General features: G+C 44.3%; 3 protein-coding genes across 4 annotated transcripts; 1 reads left to right on the forward strand and 2 right to left on the reverse strand.

Annotated features, from left to right (window-relative positions):
- The first annotated feature begins 1,180 nt into the window (after window positions 1-1,180).
- On the forward strand, window positions 1,181-5,939 carry LOC136686278 (uncharacterized). Its single transcript, XM_066659950.1, has 4 exons — window positions 1,181-1,319; window positions 2,590-2,959; window positions 3,997-4,180; window positions 4,535-5,939. The coding sequence occupies exons 2-4, from the start codon at window positions 2,597-2,599 to the stop codon at window positions 4,606-4,608; spliced, it is 621 nt and encodes a 206-aa protein (XP_066516047.1). The 5' UTR covers window positions 1,181-1,319; window positions 2,590-2,596; the 3' UTR covers window positions 4,609-5,939.
- Window positions 5,940-5,954: 15 nt separating this feature from the next.
- On the reverse strand, window positions 5,955-10,852 carry LOC136686279 (transmembrane protein 272-like). Its single transcript, XM_066659951.1, has 5 exons — window positions 10,641-10,852; window positions 8,844-8,928; window positions 7,881-7,931; window positions 7,251-7,457; window positions 5,955-6,702 (listed from the first exon to the last, which is right to left on the reverse strand). Exons 2-5 carry the CDS (start codon window positions 8,905-8,907, stop codon window positions 6,500-6,502), a joined length of 525 nt encoding a protein of 174 aa, XP_066516048.1. The 5' UTR covers window positions 8,908-8,928; window positions 10,641-10,852; the 3' UTR covers window positions 5,955-6,499.
- Window positions 10,853-11,614: 762 nt separating this feature from the next.
- On the reverse strand, window positions 11,615-22,310 carry taf6 (TAF6 RNA polymerase II, TATA box binding protein (TBP)-associated factor). 2 transcript variants are annotated; one of them, XM_066661832.1, is made up of 15 exons: window positions 22,200-22,310; window positions 19,498-19,655; window positions 18,809-18,895; window positions 18,228-18,381; window positions 17,980-18,036; window positions 17,239-17,358; window positions 16,820-16,935; window positions 16,449-16,526; window positions 16,153-16,254; window positions 15,604-15,786; window positions 14,384-14,458; window positions 14,154-14,279; window positions 13,759-13,932; window positions 12,354-12,548; window positions 11,615-12,250 (listed from the first exon to the last, which is right to left on the reverse strand). In XM_066661832.1, exons 2-15 carry the CDS (start codon window positions 19,651-19,653, stop codon window positions 11,963-11,965), a joined length of 1,911 nt encoding a protein of 636 aa, XP_066517929.1. In that variant the 5' UTR covers window positions 19,654-19,655; window positions 22,200-22,310; the 3' UTR covers window positions 11,615-11,962. The 2 variants fall into 2 exon arrangements, with proteins under 2 accessions (XP_066517929.1, XP_066517928.1); XM_066661831.1 differs by lacking the exon at window positions 22,200-22,310 and adding an exon at window positions 21,688-21,865.
- Window positions 22,311-22,397: the final 87 nt, after the last annotated feature.

The raw sequence follows: 22,397 nt of genomic DNA on the forward strand, positions 1-22,397 counted from the left end.
AGATAAGCAAGTGTTACTGGTTGCGGCGGCTTTTAAAACGATCTGCTTTGATGAACATTTTTTTGCATTTACAGTGGACTTGAAATTGAGAGATTTTTCTAAAGTGGTCAGTGTAAGTGACTTAAGACACTGTAAGCCATTTGATTTGCAGATGTCATACAGCTCTGAGAACACATTTGGTGTCTAGTCCCATATTGTAACTTCCATGTTCAGGCTTCATCTACTTGGACTCTACAATATCCTTTAAATTGTGCAATGCCATTAAAATTGCTGTTTGAACTGTAGCCTATGGAGTTTGCAGCCATCTTGTTTATTATAAACATATGGTTTGAGTTTGTATTATATGTTATGGGAGGACTGCTGTTCATAATGTTGAAGCCTTTCAATTAAATTATTATTATTATTATTATTAGTACAAGAATGTTTCTTCATTTTTTATTTCACCTTTTTCACCTAAACAGAGGTAACACTATGTTGTTAATAGTAACACTGAAGAGTATATTTCATTGTTTACATTTATGAGAGTTACCAAAAGGAGTAAAAATAACTCTGTAAGAGATAAATGACCCAGAACAACAACACTAGTGGGACAACACTAGTGGGAGTGGGGTGTTCTTTATTAACACTGTTGATGGTAAAATTAACACTGGAAATGCAACACTGTCTACAGTGCAATTTTTACTCTCTATAGAGTGGGACCATATGTGCTCCAAAGTAGCGTTAAAATTAACACTTTAAGTGTTAATCCAACATTGGCAAATTTACTGTGTAGGCTGAAAACAGCTGGGAGCGGATGGAGCCCACCCTGAAACCACAGCTCCACCCCAGGCTGGGTGGTGTAACACCTGATTCAGGAGAGTTGCAGTAATGTTGCATTACACTTCCCTGTGAAACCTGGTTTAGCAATGTGTGTGAGAGAGAGTGTGTGTGTGTGTGTGTGCGTGAGAAAGTGTGTGTGTATCCTGTTGTGTATATGAAGCATTCTGGAAGGTGTGGACTCAAATGAACACTCTGTACAGTAAAACACCGAGGTGCGTTGGGAAATCTTCCTCTCTCTGACTCCAGACACTGCCCTTTATTCCTGGCCCCTTTGGCCCCGCCCGCTCTCGTCCGTTAGCCCCGCCCACTTGGCTAAAGTTAAAGCGCGGGCTCCTGAAGCAGCAGCAGAGGAGTTCCCAGAGTTCCCAGCAGAAGGAGGATTACTGACCGCCTTACAGACTCCATCACTGACCGGACACTGACCGCTGGGACGTTACTGTGGATTCTGCTGTTGATTAAAGAGCAATCACTGACTCTACAGCGCCACCTACAGCTCACAGGTGAGAGGAGGTCCACTTACAACAGACTGCAGTTTACTGCGTTTAATTGGATACATGCAAATGACAAACCTGTAATAATAATAATAATAATAATAATAATAATAATAATAATAATAATAATGAAGTGACCAAACAGAAACAAGCCAGGCACTGAATTTAAATCTGAACTTTCCGACACGTCTCCACACTTATTGATCAGTTCAAGAGTCAATAACAGTCTAATCTGTCTGAAGCTCTCTCTCTCTCTCTCTCTCTCTCTCTCTCTCTCTCTCTCTCTCTCTCTCTCTCTCTCTCTCTCTCTCTGTGTGTGTCTGTTTGCAGTGATAAGAAGCTGGGTATATTTTTTAAACTGAAATCCCCTCCCACCCACCCATCTACACACACACACACACACACACACACACACACACACACACACACACACTGCTAACATTACTGGACTGGATATTTGTACCATGCTTTATTATTAGCAAGACTTAAGAGCTAATAATAAGTGTGTGTGTGTGTACTTGGACTCTCTCTCTCACACACACACACAAACACACACAACACAATCAAAAATATTCTTGAAAAAAATGTGTTTGTGTGCATGATTAAAATGTGTGTGTGTGTGTGTGTGTGTGTTAGTCTCAGTAAAGTAATAAATACAGTCGGGTACTTGGTCAGACCCGGGTGTGTGTGGAGGCTGGAGGCTGTGCTCCTGTGGTTCACAGTTAAATAATTTTAATATAAAATATAAAATAGCAGTAAAATATAAATAAAATAAAAATGTTCTGTAGTTTTTCACCGGCCCCTGAGGCTGTTTTTCTGCTGCACACTGTGACTGACACCAGGTCATTTACACATTTACACTGTTTACTCTTTCTCTCTCTTCTATTCCTCCATCTCTCTCTCTCTCTTCGTTTCCCCTCTCTCTTCTGTTCCTGCATCTCTCTCTTTCTGTCTCTGTTTCCTCTTTCTCTCTTCAATTCCTCCATCTCTCTCTCCATTTCCTCTCTCTCTTCTATTCCCCCATCTCTCTCTCTCTCTCTCTCTCTCTCCATTTCCTCTCTCTCTTCTATTCCTCCATCTCTTTCTCTCTTTCTGTGTCTTTTATCCCTCTCCCACTCCATCTCTCTCTGGTACCTACCTTTCACTATCTTGCTGTCTCTCTGTCTTCACTGTTTCCTCTTTCTGTTTTTCTGTCCCTCCCTCCCTCTCTCTCTCCATCCCCCCCTGTCTATTTCTCTTTGCCTTTCCCTACTCCCCTCCCTCCATGTCTCTCTCTCAGTGTAAAGATGTTTGCGGTTCCATCTCTGTGGAGATCCCCGTGTGTGTTCCGGCGCCGGTTCCGTAGGGACGGGCCGGGTTCTGACCCCGTGTTCCGGCTGCATTACCTGGGCACGGAGCAGGTGTTCAGTCTGGAGGTGGAGCAGGCGGAGGAGGCGGTGGAGCGGCTGCTGGAGAAAAGCCTGGGGCCGGACTCGTCTTTGGGGAAAGAGCACGTCCTGGTGGTGAGACGGCGCTACCTGCAGGTGAAGGAGGTCCGCACGGGTCGACAGCTCACCAAAACCTTCCTGAGGGACATCGCCTGCTGCACCACACACTCCTCGCACCCCAATGTCTTCCTCTACATCTGCAGACACCCCGCACATGCACAGGTGTGTGTCCTGCCCCTGCCTCATCTTTACACTCACAGCATCCCACAGACTCACAGACCCTGTCCACAGCAGCTCTGCAGGTGTCGCACTCGGGTAGTGAGGTGTGCTTACACAAGCAGGAACTTAAACCTGTTAAAAAGGCAAGGTTCTCGATTTTAGTAAAAAACAAAAACCCTGTGTATAAAGCTCTGAGTTTCCTCTGCAGTCGGTTTGCTCTGGAAACCGCTCTAATGTGTTTACGAAGCACCTGTGTCTGTAAATGGGTAAAAAAAACAAAGTGTCTGGGTCTGGTGCTAGGCTTTCTCTCTCTCTGCTCACGGCAGAGAAACGCCATCTGGAGGTTTTTAGACAACGGAGAGACCCCAAACGCTGAAAAGCACCAACCGAGATGAGGATGTTGCTCTATTCCTGCTCCATAGGGGGGTAACACTGACTTATTTCTGCTGTTACAGTTACATTACTTAAGGTGGAACTGACTCTAAATTCAGGAGAGCGCTAACTGCATGAAAGTAAACACAGAGGGAAAGTGCTACAAAACTAAACAGCTCGAGTTACACATGAGTTTCCGTGTTTTTCAAACGTATGCCTCCTTCACACCTGCACAGTAATCCAGAATCTCTAGAGAAACTCCAGAGTGTCTGGTTGGGAGTTGTCCTGGAGTGATCGTACACACACGCAGCGCACAGTGGGAGATGTTCTGAGTGAAACACGCTCTTTCAGTGGGAAGTGAAACACGTGCTGTAGACGTGGGGGCGGAACCTGTGCAGCACGTGCAGGAGAAACTCCGGATCATTTCCCGCTCCGATCTCACATTCACTGACTCTGACTTCACCCGGAGTCTTTACCAGGGCATGATGAGGATGAAGTCTGGGTAACGTCCGGGACCAGTGTTCACACACACAGCTCCTCCAGCTCTTTCTGCTCAGAAACAACATTATGATCAGTTTAACACACACCATCTACTCCATTGACTGCTGACACACACAGGTCTCAGTGATAAAGCAGTGTGTCGAGCTGATGTTGTGTTCTGTGTCCAGCTGCAGTGCCGTGTGTTCTGGTGCCGGAGCGCTGAGCAAGCCCGTGACATCTCCGCTTGCCTCGCCCTGTCCTTCCAGCGGGAACTGAGGGACTGGCAGGAGGAAGAGGAAGGGACCACAGACAACCAGCCAACCAGAGAGCAGCAGGAGAACAACCCCGCCCACTCTAAAGACTCTGGAAGAGGTGAGCGATGGATTATTAGAATTTTTATTTATTAACACTCCTGATAAAAGGGTTCTTTAGCAACGTGGGTTCTGTACAGACTCCTCTGTATGGTGAGAGGGTTCTGCAGCCTGAAGGAGACTGAGATTATGATGTGAAGCGTTCTATATTCAGCACCAACATGGGTTCTCCTGCTGATACCAAGCTTGTTACAGAAGCAGAACCCTTTTTTTAAGTTAGCTTTGTGTTACTCTGCCTCTAGCAATAAATAAAGCCTCCCGCATCTTTAACACAGTAATAGGAAAAGCTTGTATCACTCAGCTCTACAATAAAGGATCTGAAATGTGTTTAACACAAGCGTGTGTGTGTGTGTAGGTCAGAGAAGGAGAAGCATCATGTCTCACACTCCACTCCGAGAGATGATGAGGAGGACATTTATCAGCGATTAACCACCTTAAATCAAAGCAGACCCACAGACGCCTACACTGTTGCTGTGGACCGAGTCTTACACGTCTGGACACATCTGGATTTCTGGTTGTGTGTGTGTGTGTGTGTGTGTTTCGGTGTGTGGTTTAACCTTAAACTTAAACCTCAGATGTGTCCCAACAGGGGAACTGCCGAGGGACAGTCCTGGGGTCTGGACTTGAGTTACATAGCGGCCATGTGGAAGAGTTCCCTGGTTCTAATCCAGAGAGACGTGTGTGTGTGTGTGTGTGTGTGTGTGTTTTCCTGCCCTCAGAAGGGTGTGTTGATGTGGTGTAATGAGTGAGTTGTGTAACTGTGTTGTGTAAAGTGCAGAGTTACACTGTGCCCTCGGCATCGCAGCTCTGACTCTTCCCCATTTTAACTTTATTCCAGCTTTGTGTTTAAAATAAACCCAAAGTCCAGCTCGTCCAATAGGAGGACAGGAGCAGAGAAGCAGGACATTTCATTGGACGACACACTTTGGGCTTAGGTTTACCGGCTATTTCCCTTGTTTTTTAAAAGTTGTTGCTTTAGACACAACATCGCACTCATCCACAGACGTGAAGCAGATGAAGACGATGGAACAGTGGGTGGGGAATATTTATACTCCCAAGTACCCTGCCCCCATTACACAGGGGTAAATAGGGGGCAGGAATGAGCTTTGTGTGACAGCTAAGTTTCCATAATCAAAACAAATGTTGCCTGAGTTATTTTCTTCAGAAATGTGTTTTATAAATTTTATAATGTGTTTTAATGTATTTTTAAAAAGTTAAAAGTTTATGTTTTCATATGAAGACCACCGCTTTCTCAAAGGACCAAGAGATAAAAACCCTTCTTCAGCCACGATTCGAGAGGGACTCAGAGACTAAACTTGGCTCGTAGCAGCAGATTGAGCATCTATTTTTGTCCACTGTGAGGCGCCGTCTTCCTGGACAAGTGGAGATTTTTTTCCAGACCCAACTGAAGTGACCAGAGCCTGAAGTAAAGCTGGGGGTCGTTCAGTCTGTAGTTTCATCAGAGGAAGAGGAAGAGGAGGAGGAGAGGAAAGACATGGTCGATCCGGAGGGAAATAAAATCACAGACAGTCGCAGCAGCTCCCTCTCTTCCCTGTTTCCTTCTCTCTCTCTCTCTCTCACACACACACTTCAGCAGTGTTTGCTCAGCGGCCTGGTGGTCTCGGTGAACTCTGTGGTATATAACGCAGACAGCGGAGGTGTTTAACATGTGATACACTTACTTCCTGAATGTGTTGTTTTTTTGTGTAAACAAGTAAATGTGTAAATAAACAAGTGAATGAATTGAAGTGAAATGAATATATTAAAGTGTTTATTGTGGACAGAGGGGTGTACAGAGTTTTATACTAAGTATATGAACGAAAGGTCAGACACACACACACACACACACAATACAAACAATATTAAAGGTGCAGGTAATAATTCACTGCAGAGATTCTTTGTCATGTTACAGCTATAGACTGACACCTAGTGGCCTGGACATGTTGGATATGTAATAAAACATTTGTAAATACGGAGACCCACTCTATGGAGCGTAAACTGGTTCATATAGCGATAATAAAGCAGTTTCATTCTAAACTTAATTATAGTGTGTGTAAAGACAACGTAAAATTTTATAATAAATAATTAAGTGTATAAATAGGCCTTGCTAGTTTTTGGTGGTAAAATTTACACATTGCTCCTTTAATGCAGAAGAAGACTGAATTATTTCACACAGCAGGATTGTTTTTATAAATCTTCTAAACACCCCTCATTAGGGACTCTCTTATTTGGACAATCTTTGGAAGTCCCGCTTTGTGAAACACTCACAGGTTTAACTCAGTGAAAATGAAAGTAACGGTAAACGGAATTTAGTGGCCGGTCACACTTCCTCCAGTCCGTCGAGTCTGCTGCGGTTGCAGATGCACAAACACAGCATGGCGCAGCACCCCCCCAGCAGCAGCAGACCCAGGAGGATGTACACCACCGTGGTGCTCCAGAAGGCGAACAGGTACAGAACCTTAGAGCAGTAACCCAACCCCGGGTTGTAGCTTGGCTGATAAATACTGTAGATCCACACGTTACCTGCAGGGGGAGACAGAGATAGTAAGAGACAGGTCACAGGGTGGTGAATGAATGTGGAATCTCTGAGGCTACATTCACATTCATAAATATAAGTGACCTGTGTCTGTAATGTGAACAAATCAGTCTCTGAAACCGTAGCATGTTCAGATTGATACGTTTCTAAAAACTGCCTCCGTCAACTACAACAAAAACCTCATCTGTGACATGAATCCTCTGTTAAAATGAGAACAATGGGCAGCTCGGGGAGGACTGTACCGATCTGGCCTTTCACGGTCATGTCACATGTCCACGAATCCTATATGTATCTGATCTAGGAGCACATATGAAAGTGACTCAAATGTGATTAGACTAAATCAGATTTTACTGTCCACACTGGGCCTGAAAAGATCAGATCTGAGTCACGTTACAGCAAAAAATCTGATTTGAATCTTTTCAGCAAAGTAACGTGAACTTAGCCTCAACGGCAAAAAACCCAGCTGGACTTCGACTGGATGATCAGTGTAAAGCTGCAGGGCCCACTCTGTTCCTGCAGGGCGGTGCTGTTTTACCTGTAATGAACCAGCAGAAGAGGAAGAGAGTGACGAGGGAGTTCCAGGCGGTGCAGAGGCTGCTGAGGGCACTCTGACGTCCGTCCTCCGGCTCCTGAGCACACGGCAAACACGACAGAACCGTCAGGACCATGGAGAAAGCCCCCGACACCAGCAGGTACACGGGGATATACGGCTGGACCGGACAGTCGTGCAAGTACAGACCACCTGTGAGGGCAGGAATAAGACCGTTCATTTTTACATTTTACAGTCGGTTAAAGTAGCAGTCTGGGGTTTTCAGTGTTAAAAATGCTCACAAATATATATGAACCTTTATTATTTATAGATCAATCAAACAGCTTTGAACCAGTTTATAGTCCATGGATCGAGTCCTCCATATGAGGTGGTCGTGACAATACCAAACCACTAGGTGTCGGTATAACAGCTCTGTTAATAAACTAAAGAATTTGCTGTAAGACTGACAGCATTCAGTATCAAATCTACCAACAGACCGCCACCTAATGGTGAGTATAGGGCAGTGCATGTGTGTTTCCATTTAATCACCTGCACTCATTCCCTCATTCATCACTCCCCTCTGCTCTTATGAAGTGTTATAGACACAGAAACAGTAAACGGTGCAGAGATACGTACCGATGACGAGCTGCGCGATGGGTAAAGCCATCACCATCAGTTTAGAGACAACTGCAAACAAACAAACAACAGAAAAACAAAGAGTGAGTGTCAAAAAACATCTACAGCCCTTGGTTCCCACAGTGCCCCCCTGCTTCTGTAAGGGTCTGGATCCTGAACCCCGGACCCCCACGGCAGCCGTCTTAGTCCCAGATTTATTAACCCATAAGAGCCAAAGGTGACATATACGTCACAACCTCTTTCTAAGGTCTGGAAAGTTCCCTACACAGCTTTACCCTTCACTTTAAATCACGATGTCCCTGAGTAACATTTACTGTACGTCCCGGATGTAGTCACATGACCGTGTGTGTGTTTGTGTACGTGTGACATCACGTGTCAGAGAGCACAGAAATGCTTATTTTAAAAGTATATTTTTGTTTCCAAAAGGTGCCTTCCTCAAATGCTTTAGTCACGTGCCCTGTGTCACACACCACTCTCTGATCACATCCTAAGGTCAAAATGTTGAAATATAAGTTACAAAATGGTGGTTGTGGTGTTAATGTAACACTGGGAATTTAACCCAATTGTGATTACAGAATGCGGCAAGAAATGAGAAAAATAATTGTTCAACGTTGTTTCTTTGGTGCGTTTTTTATTTCTGATGATTTGACTTCATGGAGAAGTGAGTCTGGACTCTAACGGGTTAATAACAACTATAATATTATAACATTATTACTGGTAACCATAGCAACGATGCTGCTGCAGGTGCAGGCCGTGATCCGCTTTAAATCCTGGTTTACACTCCCTGTAATAGTGTTACTAAAGAACACTGCTTTTTAATCATAGAACTTCCTCTGGTGCGTGCGAGTGTCTCAGAGCAGATTAAATGTTGCATCTCATTCTAGAGGGAACCAGGCCATAAACAGTGTGCTGAGTCACAGGGCACATCATTATTATCAGTGGTAGTAGTGGTGTGTGTCATACTCAGTACTGGGGTGCTGGGCTTGGGGGTCCGGCGGATGTTCTGCAGTAATGTTCTGTCCTCCATCCTCCCTTGCTTTTACTCATCCTACAGAGAGAGAGAGAGAGAGAGAGAGAGAGAGAGAGAGAGAGAGAGAGAGAGAGAGAGGAAATGAGACAGAGAGAGATGGAGAGAGTGATAGCGAGAGAGGGTTTAAGAGAGAGTGTGTGTGAGAGTGATACAGAAGAAGAGTGAGAGAGAGAGAGAGAGAGAAAGAAGAGAGGAGAGAAAGAGGAAGTGAGACAGAGATGGAGAGAGTGATAGTGAGAGGATTTGAGAGAGAGAGAGAGAGAGTGATGAGAGGGTTTGAGAAAGAGAGAGAGAGAGAAAGAGGAAATGAGACAGAGAGATGGAGGGAAAGTGATAGTGATAGTGATGAAAGAGAGAGAGAGAGAGAGAGAGAGAGAGAGAAAGAGAGAGAGAGAGAGAGAGTATTGTAATAGCAGAGGAATGTAAAAAGGTAAGAGGATAATGGTGTATAGACTGATAGATTATATAAATATTTCAGTGTGTGTGTCTTTGTGTGTGTGTATGAGGAAGTTATGAAGTGTGTGTGTATAATTTCAGGAACCCAAAAACCCTGAAGACACATTACAGTAACCAGTGTCCGGTGTTAAAGTCGTCATTTCACACTCCTGCGTTTCCCGGTCATGAGCCGAACTGATGGAGTCTGATCACGAGCTGCTGCTTTTCTGACTCACTTCTGATCTCTTAGCCTCTGAGAAGTGAGGACTTTATTAAACATCCAGAAAGCCCCTGTTCTTCAGCTGTAGGATTTAACTCCCTGCTTCCTCAAACCTCACTGAGCTCATATAATAATAATAATAGTAATAATAATAATAATAAATAAATAAATCAGGTGTGTTACTGCAGCAGAAAGTCAGAAGAGTGTATTCAGGCTCAACTCCAGCTTTAAACACACCTCAACCCTGCTCTCCTCACTCAAGACAGGTGTGTAGGTGTGTGTGCATGTGTTTATGATCAGTGCACACACACCTTTCTTTCCACTCACTGAATACTGACGATAAAACCCTGAAAAATGCTGAAATTCTGACTCCTCTGAGACTTCCTGACCCTAAAATGCTTAATCCTATTAACTTAACCGAGTACTGGGAATTGGGTCAGAGAAAAGAAACTAAAACTGCACTTTTTCGTCTTTAAGTTGCATTATCTGTTGGAGGAGAATGGAACAAAGCTGTTGAGAATACTGTTGAATGTTTTTGTAATATTTTACTGTTTACAAGTGAAAAATATAACTAAAATACCAGCAGCAAGCTACTTATTACTGGAACTTTTCGTTCCACCTTAAATGGGACCCTGGGTAACATTTCAAACACAATTTAAGGTGGAACGGGGGGGAAATGAGCTTAAAAAAATAAGTGCCTTTGCCAAGTGTCCCATTTAAGGTGGAACGGAGCAGCCAACTCAAGGATACTGCGTTTTATGCCATTTAAGGAGGAATGGAAAATTGCAACAAAGAAAAACTTAAGAAATTCGTAGGTAAAAAAGAGCGAGGAGCTAAACACAGGTTCTATTCACTCAGACCCGATAAAAACCTGTCAGTAAAGACGACAGCAGCTCATTTGTTTAACGTTAAAGAAGATTACAGCGTTTTACAGCCGCAGAGTGAGCAGCAGGGCGGACACTAACTTTACAGACATTAATACACTCTTCACACTTTTTACACTCTTCAAGCAGCTGACTTTAAACTTCTCCGACTCTATAAAACAACAGAGTTTACAGATTAAATCTTAACTCACCGACAAAACTGTCCCTGAATAACCCAGAGCTCCTCGGAGAGAAACTGAAAGCAGTTTAATGTGAACCCAGATCAGATGTGATTCACTTTCGCTCGACTCTGGAACACTTCCCAGATCTCAGTTCTACCTTAAAACTCCGTTAACCCCTCTCAGACCCGCTCTATCTCACTACGCCGAACCCAGTGGGGCTCTATCTCTCACTAAACCGCAGCACCAGGCGGGGCGACTCTCCAATGAATCGGTTCGTTCGAATCAACTCAGGACTTTCGGAGTCAAGCGTATATCAGTCACTTTCACAAGGGCCACTTTGTTATGGTTGTAAAGTTGTGGTCAGTCTCCAGGACTCAGGTCTGTGGGGTGTTCCCTGTGTGCAGTGGTCAGAACCGACCCAAAGTGGAGCGAGCAAGTTTGTTCTGACCCGGTTCTATCAGAGCAGAGTTAACTCTTTCAGCGGTGTGTATGTTCTGACTCGGTTCTATCGTCCATCACCGCTTATCCTTCCTTGGTCCACTTTGGGTTGGTACTGACCACTGCACACCAGGAGCTCCCCACATAATTCTGGAGATTGACCAAAACATTACAACCATCAGTGTGGTCCTCAGACTCTTACACTATGGGTATTAGTGAACGGGAACCGAATCTGACTCACTCTAAGCCTACAGCTCTCATTGTACTTGACTCACAAATTGATGAATCATTTCAGCGACAGAAGACAGAATCGGTTCCCTGGATTCCCCAATGAGAGTGAAGGAGGAGTCAGATGTTTGAAGAGTGTGTGTTTGTGTTTGTGAGTGGGTGTTGGTTTGAGAGAGAGAGTGTGTGTGTGTGTGTGTGTGTGTGTGTTCTGGTGGGGGTGGGGTAGGGTGAAACTGAATCTAATAATAAAATCCAACACAAATGAGTTTTCCCTGATCTCCAGCTGTTCTGAGGAAAAGAGAACACAAAACAGCAGCTTCTTTACAAAATCAGGTTTATTCCAGAATATAAAAATGAAGATGAAGAAACATTAAAGCGACTGAAGTTTTGGTTAAAGTCAAACGAATGCCCACAGTCTGTTTATAAACACGGAGACTGACGATGAAGAGGAGGTGGAGAATGATGAAGATCCTTCACACCGTACGAGGTGCAGCGGCCACTAAACATTAAACAGCTTTATTTATAAATAAACAAAACCACGTTCTGTATCTTGTTGTTACCGCCGTTACCACGGAAACCAGTGCCTCAGCTTCCTTCCGTCTCTCTCTTTTTCTTTCTTTCTGCTGATTCACTCAGTTTCTATCAACCACAAACCTACAACTCCCTGCCTGTGTGTGTGTGTGAGTTTAATGCGGTGAGTGTATCTGTGTGGCTGGCGATTCCGAGCGTTCTGATTTGACGCTGGTTTCTATGGAGATGGGGGAGGTTGCCATGGCTCCACCCTTGTGCTCTAGTGAGGATGAAGAGGATGTAGATGAAGGAAGTGACACCACTATATATTTCTGCAGGGGTCGGGATGCCGCCATAGCTCCACCTCCAGACTCCAGCTTAACCAATGGTTGCATGGGGGTCGGGCCACTGGGAACCGTGCTGGTTACAGGGGAACCGGACTGGGAGGAGCTTAGCGTGATGACCTGGGAGAGAGAGAGGGAGAGAGAAAGAGAGATATTAACCTTCTCTAACACTGTGTGGATGAAGCATCAGACCTCAGGTTGACATATATTTACATCTCTTTACCTGCTGAGTAGTTGCTGCTCCGGCGCTGGTTGTCATGACAATGTACTTGGTTGCAGGGGGTGATGGCTGGGTGGGCGTGGCCGGGCGAGTGGACATCAGAGTGAGGGAACTGGGAACTTTAATGATGCTTGGAGTCCGAGATCCACTGGCGCTACCAATACCTCCACTCTGAGATACGGAAAGAGAGGGTCTCGGCTACAGAAGGGGGGTTGGGGGGGGGGGGGCAGAGGAAGAGAGAGAGAGAGAGAGAAAGAGAGAGAGAAAGAGAAAGAGAGAGAGGAATGCTTTGATCAAAATACATTTTAGCTGTTTATATAAAAAACACAGTTTATATCAAAAAGCTTGATTTACATTCATTCATTAATTGTCTGTAACCCTTATCCAGTTCAGGGCAGCGGTGGGTCCGGAGCCTACCCAGAATCATTGAGTGCAAAGTGGTAACACACCCTTGAGGGGGTGCCAGTCCTTCACAGGGCGACACACACTCACACATTCACTCACACACTCACACCTACGGACACTTTTGAGTCTCCAATCCACCTACCAATGTGTGTTTTTGGAGCGTGGGAGGAAACCGGAGCACCCGGAGGAAACCCACACAGACACAGGGAGAACACACCACACTCCTCACAGACAGTCACCCGGAGGAAACCCACACAGACACAGGGAGAACAAACCACATTCCTCACAGACAGTCACCCGGAGGAAACCCACACAGACACAGGGAGAACACACCACACTCCTCACAGACAGTCACCCGGAGGAAACCCACACAGACACAGGGAGAACAAACCACATTCCTCACAGACAGTCACCCGGAGGGAACCCACACAGACACAGGGAGAACACACCACACTCCTCACAGACAGTCACCCGGAGGAAACCCACGCAGACACAGGGAGAACACATAAGTTATATTATTAAGTAATATTTATTTGTGGGGCATCTGTGTGGTTTCTGTGTGTGAAACTTGTTCTTAACATTTTGAGGGGACAATAAAATGACAAAAAAAAAAACTCTCTACACATGCTCTAAAATCAGACCCCCAGGGGGCGCTGGTGTGAGAGCAGAGTGGTCCTAAAGACTGGAGAGGAGAGAAGAGGAAGTAGACTCGGAGAGGGGGAGTCTGTTAAAAACCTGCGGTTGAGGGGTCAGTCCGAGGCTCCTGGGGGCACTGTGGGACATGTGCAATAGGTCTAACCCTAACCCAGTATCTCACTTATGAGAGGCAAGGTGGACAAACAGAGTGGTGTCAGAAGTGGGATACTGCACAGGTAAGTGACACAGTTTTATTAGAAAAAACTCTCTCCATGGCGACAGCCTGCCTTTCCCACCTCGTCTGAGCACAAAACACAACTGAAGCGTACAATAGCACAGTTTTAAACTCTGGCGTGTTGTGTGTTACCTGAGTGATGGTGAGTGTGGTTCTGTTCACAGTCTGAGCCTGAAGAGCTGCCTGAGCCCGAGCCTTTACCACATGAGAGCACAGCATCGGTCCCAGATACCCGTAATCAGCTCGGTACTGATCCACCACGTCTGGAGCGGGACGCATCTTAGCTATCACACTCGCACAGTGCTTCTACAGAGAGAGGGAGAGAGAGACAGAGAGAAAGAGATTACAGTAACCTAGAGAGAAAGAGAAGCATCCTAGAGCTGGGACACTAACGTGGCCGGGTTAATGGAGTAAACAAAACGTATCCTTGATCCTTTAGCCCAGTGCCCACTGTGTGTCCACACTCATCTGTAACGGAGCGGAGGCCAAAATAAACACACTGTGTGGTCAAAAAAAAAAAATCTCACCAGCAACAAACTCTGCACATGCTCCGCTCCGATTTTATCAATGTTAGACACCACCGGCCCCTCCATCACCGCCTTGATCCGAGCTCCTTCTACAGTCAGACGAGGAATTATCAACGTCTTTATCACCTGGGGAGAGAGAGGGAGGGAGAGAGAGAGAGAGAGGGAGAGTCACTGTGGAGAAGTTCAGCAGGTGCAGGTCCAGAATGTCTGAGCACTGTAAGTAAACTCACGTCAGAGCCGAGTTCTGAGAGTCCGGCGATGCAGCCGTAACGCGTTGTCCACTGGGTTTTATCGTCCAGCAGTGACTGGGGAGCAATAGAGACACACACAGATCAGACGCATGCAGTGACACTGATGTGGTGGTGTGTTAAAGCCAGTTTATACTCCTGCGTTGACTTGACGCCGTTGTGAGCGTTTATTCTTCTGTGCTGGTGTCTGCGTCACTCTGCTCTTACACCTCCTCACCACTAGGGGCTGAATCTCAAACATCTTCCTCTACACTCTGCAGTACACAATGCAGTGGTGTAGAAGAGTTACATTTATAAATCTATAAAGTGCACTCTGTAGGGAGGAGGGCGCTGTTTGGGACGGAGCATTTTACACGAGGCGGCAGCACTCGTACAAATTTTTTTTTTGTACAAATACAAAGCAGCACATTTTTTCCGCATGGTGCTGCTTCTCCTTGCGAGTTTTTTTCTTTTTTCCTGTGTTCTACATTTTAAGTGGTCCCTGACGTCCACCCCGTGTCTAAGGAGGTCTGTCTGTGAATGTGCTGCTGTCTGTGTCTCTGTTTGTGGAGGAGAGGAGCTCATGTTCCTGTACTTCTTCAGTTCAACTTCAACCTCCCTCCCACTACTGACCAATCACAGGCTGCAGTCTGCGACCACGGCACGCGGAGTTACATTTCTGGAGAGGGGCATGTCAGGCTGCGGCATAGAGTTCACTAAGCCCAACCCTAACGTGTGTGTTCAACGCAGAAGTATAAATTGGGCTTCTGTGTGTGTTGTGCTGGTACGAGTGGATCAGACACATCAGCTTCTGATACTGTGTTTAAAGCCTGGAATAAATGACGTAAACATGTTCTGTTCTGATTGGCCACTACATATCACCTAGACAGAAACCCTGTCTGTAAGATCAGAGTAAATGGGTGTGGCTAATCTGCTTCATGTTGAATGGGCAGTCATAACTCTAATGGTTGTGACATCACAACCACAGCAAATGTTTCTATATATGGTCTGAAAAGTGAGGTGTATGTTTAAAGATTTTAGAAACATTCCAAAGCTGTCTTCATTTCTTAAACAGGAAGCTGTTTTTTTTTTTTTTTACACACATGACCCCCCCCACCTGAGGGCAACCCACTCTATGGACCATAAACTGATGCAAATTATGTTTTTATCAATAGCAATACAGAAGCAATAATCAATCACATTCACTGAGGTACGGCTCTGACCTTGGTGAAGGTCTTGGTGATGCGGGACTGGATGTTGTTGGTCGTGGTGCTGAAGGTTTTGCAGCTCTGGGCCATGAGTCTGGCGGCAAAATCCCTCAGAGCCCAGTGGTTATCCACATCTGGCCTCAGACACAGCTGTTTACTCACGATACACGTCACTACGGCTGGCAGCAGCTCATGAAGCTACGACACAGAACAGAGAATCAGACACTTCAAACATCGACATTAAAAACATTTAAACAGATGGACAGTGGGAGTCAGAGCAGAGGACAGTGGAGATGAACGGAAGCAGACGTCCTCCTCTAAAAGCCCCTCACAGAAAGTGGACAGTGGAGGTGAACAGAAGCAGACGTCCTTCTCTGAAAGCCCCTCACAGAAAGTGAGGACAGTAGACGGTAGGGGACACCGGGCTGGTGTTTGAGTGTAGTGTGGAGAAGGTGTGTTTATCCCCAGTCCTGGTGGAGGTGGATGTGTTGGAGACCTGGAGACGTCTGGTTCCATTCACCAACATTGGAGAGAGATCTGATTCAGCACCGCGTCTGGACTTACATATTTCTCCAGGTACAGAGTGGGGTTATCCATCAAAGCCTTCATCATCCTCATCAGGTAGATCAGCAGAGCTAAATTATTCTGTACGACATTAACACGCACCTGAGTGAGAGAGAGGGGGGGGGGGTGACAACAAAATTCAATATACAGTTTTCCAAGCAATTTCTGCAAAGTGTGTGCACAATTTAAACCAATTATTAAACACATTTTACACCGTGTGTGTGTGTTTTTCTGTAACAATAATGTAATAAGGTATTAACTAAAAAAATAAATAAAATTAAAGAGCAAAGACTCACTCCTTCAGAGATGAAAGTGCTGAAGCGAGGGAGCATCTGATACAGGCCTGGATCTGTGGCTATACTCTGCAGTGCCTCCTACAGGCACAGATGCACAGACAGACAGACAGAGAGAGAGAGAGAGAGAGAGAGAGAGAGAATCCAATTTGTAAAATAAATACTTAGTAAATGTGAAGTTTATAGTTCATTAATAATATATTAATTAATTAATAGTTAATATTTGAATCTAATTTAATAATAAACTAATAATTAAAAACAGCACACTGAAACATTACATAGAAGACATTTCTGCTTATTTTCATCATTTAAACCACACAAGTATATTTTAGGATGTGTGGCTTTATAAAACACACACGCACACACACACTTACAGCTCTTTTGGCCTCACAGGAGCCCACGCAGGCCTCAGTGATCTCCTTATAATACAGCTGTTGCTCCACTGAGAGCTCATGAGTGCTTCGAGGTTTCATTCGCATCTTCTCTTTTCCTTTACACACAAACATACACACACACACACACACACACACACACATACACAAAGGAAATGAGACAGAGCAACAGTTAGACTTGAGTGTTATATGGCATCACCAAACAGACAGAACAATTGTCCAGGAGGCACCCTCTTCCATACACACACACACACAGAGAGAGAGAGAGAGAGAGAGAGAGAGAGAGAGAGAGAAAGAGAGAGAGAGAGAGAGAGAGAGAGAGAGCAACAGAGATGGGGGGGCATCAAATGTCCATCTCTTAATGATGAACACTTCGTAACGTTACATTAAGACATGCTGACCTTTGACCTCAGCAGAGGAGCCACTCTGGCCTTTGTTTTGGATGGGCCCCTCCTCCTCTTGCCCAGGTTTCACCACCTTCATAGGCTCCGTGGACTCTGTCTTCTGCTGCTCTTTAGTGGCTAGAGAGAGAGAGAGAGAGAGAGAGAGAGAATATCACATCAATGTGAGTATAACATTAGAAACTTAATGTTATCAATTAGGTCATTTGTCTAAAATCAGTCCTTGTTTATTGTCATCCCTCAGGATCCACAGGTTCTCCACCTCTTTCTGGAAAAAGAAATCCCAGAAAGTGGAGTCTGAATCTGTGGCACTGAGTGCTACACTGAATCTACAGCAATTAACTGATGTGTAGCGTCCCCTGCTGTAGGCCCCTGCCATTTTCACCCTTTCTCTACAGTGCGTCTCCAGCTCTCTCTCTGCTGGTGTTCCTCACATGTCTTCATCCAACCCTTTATTTCGTTCGCTGGGTGTGTTCTGTGCATTTCGGTTGTTGTTTGTTGTTTGTTACATTCATCAGTATTCAGTGAGCTCCCACAGCGCCCCCTCCCTATGTGTATCTTAAATGCACATATATTACGTTTATGGCGTTGTACTTAAAGACAGAACGGTATTTCCATTATAACCCTAAACCTAGACGGCAGATGTGCAATTTTACAGAAGGGTCTTCAGCATCCAGGGGTTTTAGTGACAGTTTAGTAACATCCCGAGGAACGACAAATACCTGTCACCGACTCACTCACCTGGGGGAGGGTTTTCTGGAATGGATGGCTGAACTCCATCAATGCTTAACCAGTGAGCTACACCCACACACACACACACACACACACACACACACACACACACACACACACACACACACAGAAAAAGACAAAGAGAGAGAAAATCATAAAATCCACATTCCAACCCAGTACCAGCATCATTTCTCACTCCCTCAGTGTCCCGCCGTGTTGTTTATTTATTTCTACACTTCGCTTATTTATATTTTCACCTTTGAGTGAGACATCGAGGGGCACGCGGGGGAGTGGCGTGTTGATGATGTCACTGAGGTCCACTTCCTTTTCCTCATAGAAGTGCAGCTCTCGTCCTCCGCCGCTCGCAAAACGAAACGGAATGAACTCCTGACTCTGGAAACCATACAGGGGCTACATACACACACACACACACACACACACACACACACGATTAATAAATGTTATAAACAGATTTACACCAATCAGAGGGACTTTTAATGAGAAAAAGGAGGATTCCAATAGCTGTCCCTGCTCCTAACCTGCATAGCAACAAGCAGCTGATTGGACGAAAGATTATTAGAACCATATTATGCTTTATTACTATATTTTTAACAACTTTTTAATTTTATCACAGTTAATTCTTCTTTGTAAATACTACATTATCTCAGTAACCTGTTACATTTCTTAAATATTAAGTTTATAAAATTAAATAAACACAATATTTTCTTTAGTCTTTTTCTTATTATAACATTATCATGTGTTGATTTTTCTCCCAGTTCCTCAGTAAAATAACATTATCAGAGTGTGTTCAGCTTAAACGTTGGCTGTAGTCGCTCACCTCAACGTTCTTCAGCTTCAGCGCGTGGTCGATGTCGCTGGTGGTGAGTTTGCGGCGTTTGCCGTGATGCATAAATTTCAGAGCGTCCTGCAAAGTAAAATAAAACAGAATTCAACACTAAAACACTAGAATTTATCCTGATGATGCAGCGGGTTCCACAAACAAAAACTAGTACAAGTGTGTGGATCATATAAACATTACACTACATTATAGTGGGCTCTGACAGACCCTCAACAAAACCACAGTGCCCCCTACCCTTCCTGGTGTGTATTAAAATATGTCAGAACATAAGAGTGAAGTGTATAAAGATTACAACGTTAAAAAGCGTATTTTAAAACAGGACTAGGCAAGATTTGGTGTTTTTGCTCCTGGGAACTCACTAGAGTTTAATTCACTTTGACAGCACTCTCCTGAAATCAATGGGAAGGAGAGGGATGGCTACCCTTCTCCCTAAGGTACATAGTGCAGTTTCTGTAGTGCAAAGACAGAGCAGCAAAGACAGAGGCTCTATTCTCTCTGTTACAGCTCAGTCGAGCATCACAATTATTTTGAAGCTGTAATTTTAAGGTAAAAATACTACCTAGTGTAACTTTAAAGGAAATGAAGTGAGGTCTTTTTACTGAAGTCGCGCTGCCACCTGCAGTTCCTCTGGTGTACTACGGTTGTGTGTCGGTGCTGAAGATCTGTACCTGAGCGATCTCTTTGATGCGGTAGCTAACTTCTTCACTCAGAGCCACACAGCTCTCTTCCTGCAGCTGCCCGACTCCCACCGACTCCGCCATCGCTTTCATCGACTCGGACGGCAACACCACGTTACACAGCTTCTGCCTCCTCTCCTCCGCCATCGCTGAGAGAGAGAGAGAGATCATTGATATATTGTGCCATAAATAATTGTGGTAAACTATATTTCTGTCATTTTAAGACCATTTTATGCCCCTGATATAATGATAATATTACAGCAAAATAATGCCATTACAGACAATTAACTTTTAGAAAAACCTTAGTTATTAACAATATTCAGCTAAAACTCTGGAGACATTTATTCTTCTGTTAACACACACACAGTAAATAATCACTGAGGAAATGTCCGTATGTCGTATGATTAATTAATAACGTAATAATTTTGACACGCCTCAGACAATCTTTCCTCTTCTTATTTTTGATATGCAAATTACTGTTGGTCTAAATTCACTGGATGGTATTTATATTGACTGAGAGTTCCTCTGGTGTGTGGAACAGTGGAACTGTGTTCTCTGGAGTGACGGAGTTCCTCTTGTGTGTGGAACAGTGGAACTGTGTTCTCTGGAGTGATGGAGTTCCTCTGGTGTGTGGAACAGTGGAACTGTGTTCTCTGGAGTGATGGGGTTCCTCTGGTGTGTGGAACAGTGGAACTGTGTTCTCTGGAGTGATGGAGTTCCTCTGGTTTGTGGAACAGTGGGACTGTGTTCTCTGGAGTGATGGAGTTCCTCTGGTGTGTGGAACAGTAGAACTGTGTTCTCTGGAGTGATGGGGTTCCTCTGGTGTGTGGAACAGTGGAACTGTGTTCTCTGGAGTGATGGAGTTCCTCTGGTTTGTGGAACAGTGGGACTGTGTTCTCTGGAGTGATGGGGTTCCTCTGGTGTGTGGAACAGTGGAACTGTGTTCTCTGGAGTGATGGAGTTCCTCTGGTTTGTGGAACAGTGGAACTGTGTTCTCTGGAGTGATTACTGTTGGTCTAAATTCACTGGATGGGATTTATATTGACTGAGAGTTTCTCTGGTGTGTGGAACAGTGGAACTGTGTTCTCTGGAGTGATGGAGTTCCTCTGGTGTGTGGAACAGTGGGACTGTGTTCTCTGGAGTGATTACTGTTGGTCTAAATTCACTGGATGGTATTTATATTGACTGAGAGTTTCTCTGGTGTGTGGAACAGTGGAACTGTGATTGCTGGAGTGATGGAGTTCCTCTGGGGTGTGGAGCTGTGTTCTCTGGAGTGATGGGGTTCCTCTGGTGTGTGGAACAGTGGAACTGTGTTCTCTGGAGTGATGGAGTTCCTCTGGGGTGACTTGGAGTGGTGAGTTTGATCCAAAACTAATCCCCAACACCAGCCCCTGACCCTCACTGATGATGATGAGGCTGAACACCATCAGACCCTCACATGTACCTTGTCTTTACGCTTTACGCACTGAGGGTAAAGTTGGAGTCCACAGCGGACCCCCGGTGATTAGACAAAATGCCACATTTTAGCACTTTTTCATTCACAGTCAGATTTAGTATTTATTTCTTCATTAGGTTCTTTTGTTATTCTTTATAAATAAGATTAGTAAATAATTTTAATCCAGCACAGTGTCAACATTTTCATCATTTAATCCTTTTATATCAGGCTTATACTCATTATTATATCTCTCATAGTTGTTGGTAATATTTGTATTAGTTTGTTTTCCAGAATAAAAGTCTCTGTGGATGTAAAATCTGTTTGAGGAGATTATAAATGAGTTTATCCTGTACAGGACAGTAATCTGAGTGGTCCGATGGTGGACCAGCAGTGGTGTGCCAGGCGACAGTGGACCGATATATGCTCGCTGTCTGGGTACAGCCTTAAAGTAGAGGCTGTTACATTAATAAAGAGAAGTCAAACTCTTCGTTAAAACCCTGTTACACTCAACACTGTGTGATTAGTTACAGGAAGCTGCTCTGTTTAAGCTGCAATGGAAAATTCGAGTTAAAAAAAAGCTTCACAAACTATCTTACGTTTTTAAAAGCACTCCTCAGCGCAAGTAAACGTACTCCCCTAACAAACAGAGTATTAAAATGTCCCAAACATCCTGGCTTTTATTGCAGTTTACTGCAAATATGCTTTAATTTAGTTTTATTAAATTGTAAAAGCTGTTTATTACTCACCGAATCTGCAAAAAGGCGCTGAGATTAATCCTTTATACAGAAACACACACGTTCACTCCTAGTTTAACTCTATTTACCAAATCCTCGGATTTTTATCGCAGTTTTATTTCATTTCTTTTAATTTTACTTGTTTTGTTTTTTGAGCTCCGTCCTGTTTTTCCGAAAATCCGCCATTTTGAGACAGTACTGACGGTCCTGACAGAGAACAAACAAAAATCAGATTTAAACCAAAAATGCATTATTATTGTTATTTGTTTTGTATAATTAGTAATAAATATTATTTATCAGACTAAAAATAGTGTGTGGCGCCTTATTGAAAGGCAAAACATTAGTTTCTACGCATTTTGTTTGTATTCACCTTCCAGGACGAGTTCGATTTAATCGTATATCTACTCATCTGCCTAGGTCTCTTCGCGCAAAAATCAGGCTCAGTGTGTATTTTTCAAATGCCTCCATGCTCCCTATGTAGTGCACTAAATCGGTCACGAAACATCAGGCAGAACATTAAATACCTTCTTGTTTTTACATTCACTGTCCACTCTCTCAGCTCCAATGTCCACTCCGATCACTCTGTAGTTCTACACGTACACAATGTAGTCCAACTGTTGCTATGCATATTTATTAGCCCGCCCCCTTCTTTAGTAATCAAACCTTCCTTGAAATCTCGTGTCCGTGGAGCTGGCATTAATGTTATGGCTGACCTGTGTATA

The sequence above is a fragment of the Hoplias malabaricus genome, chromosome 2 (assembly GCF_029633855.1).
Source record: "Hoplias malabaricus isolate fHopMal1 chromosome 2, fHopMal1.hap1, whole genome shotgun sequence".
In the NCBI taxonomy this organism is placed as follows: Eukaryota; Metazoa; Chordata; class Actinopteri; order Characiformes; family Erythrinidae; genus Hoplias; species Hoplias malabaricus.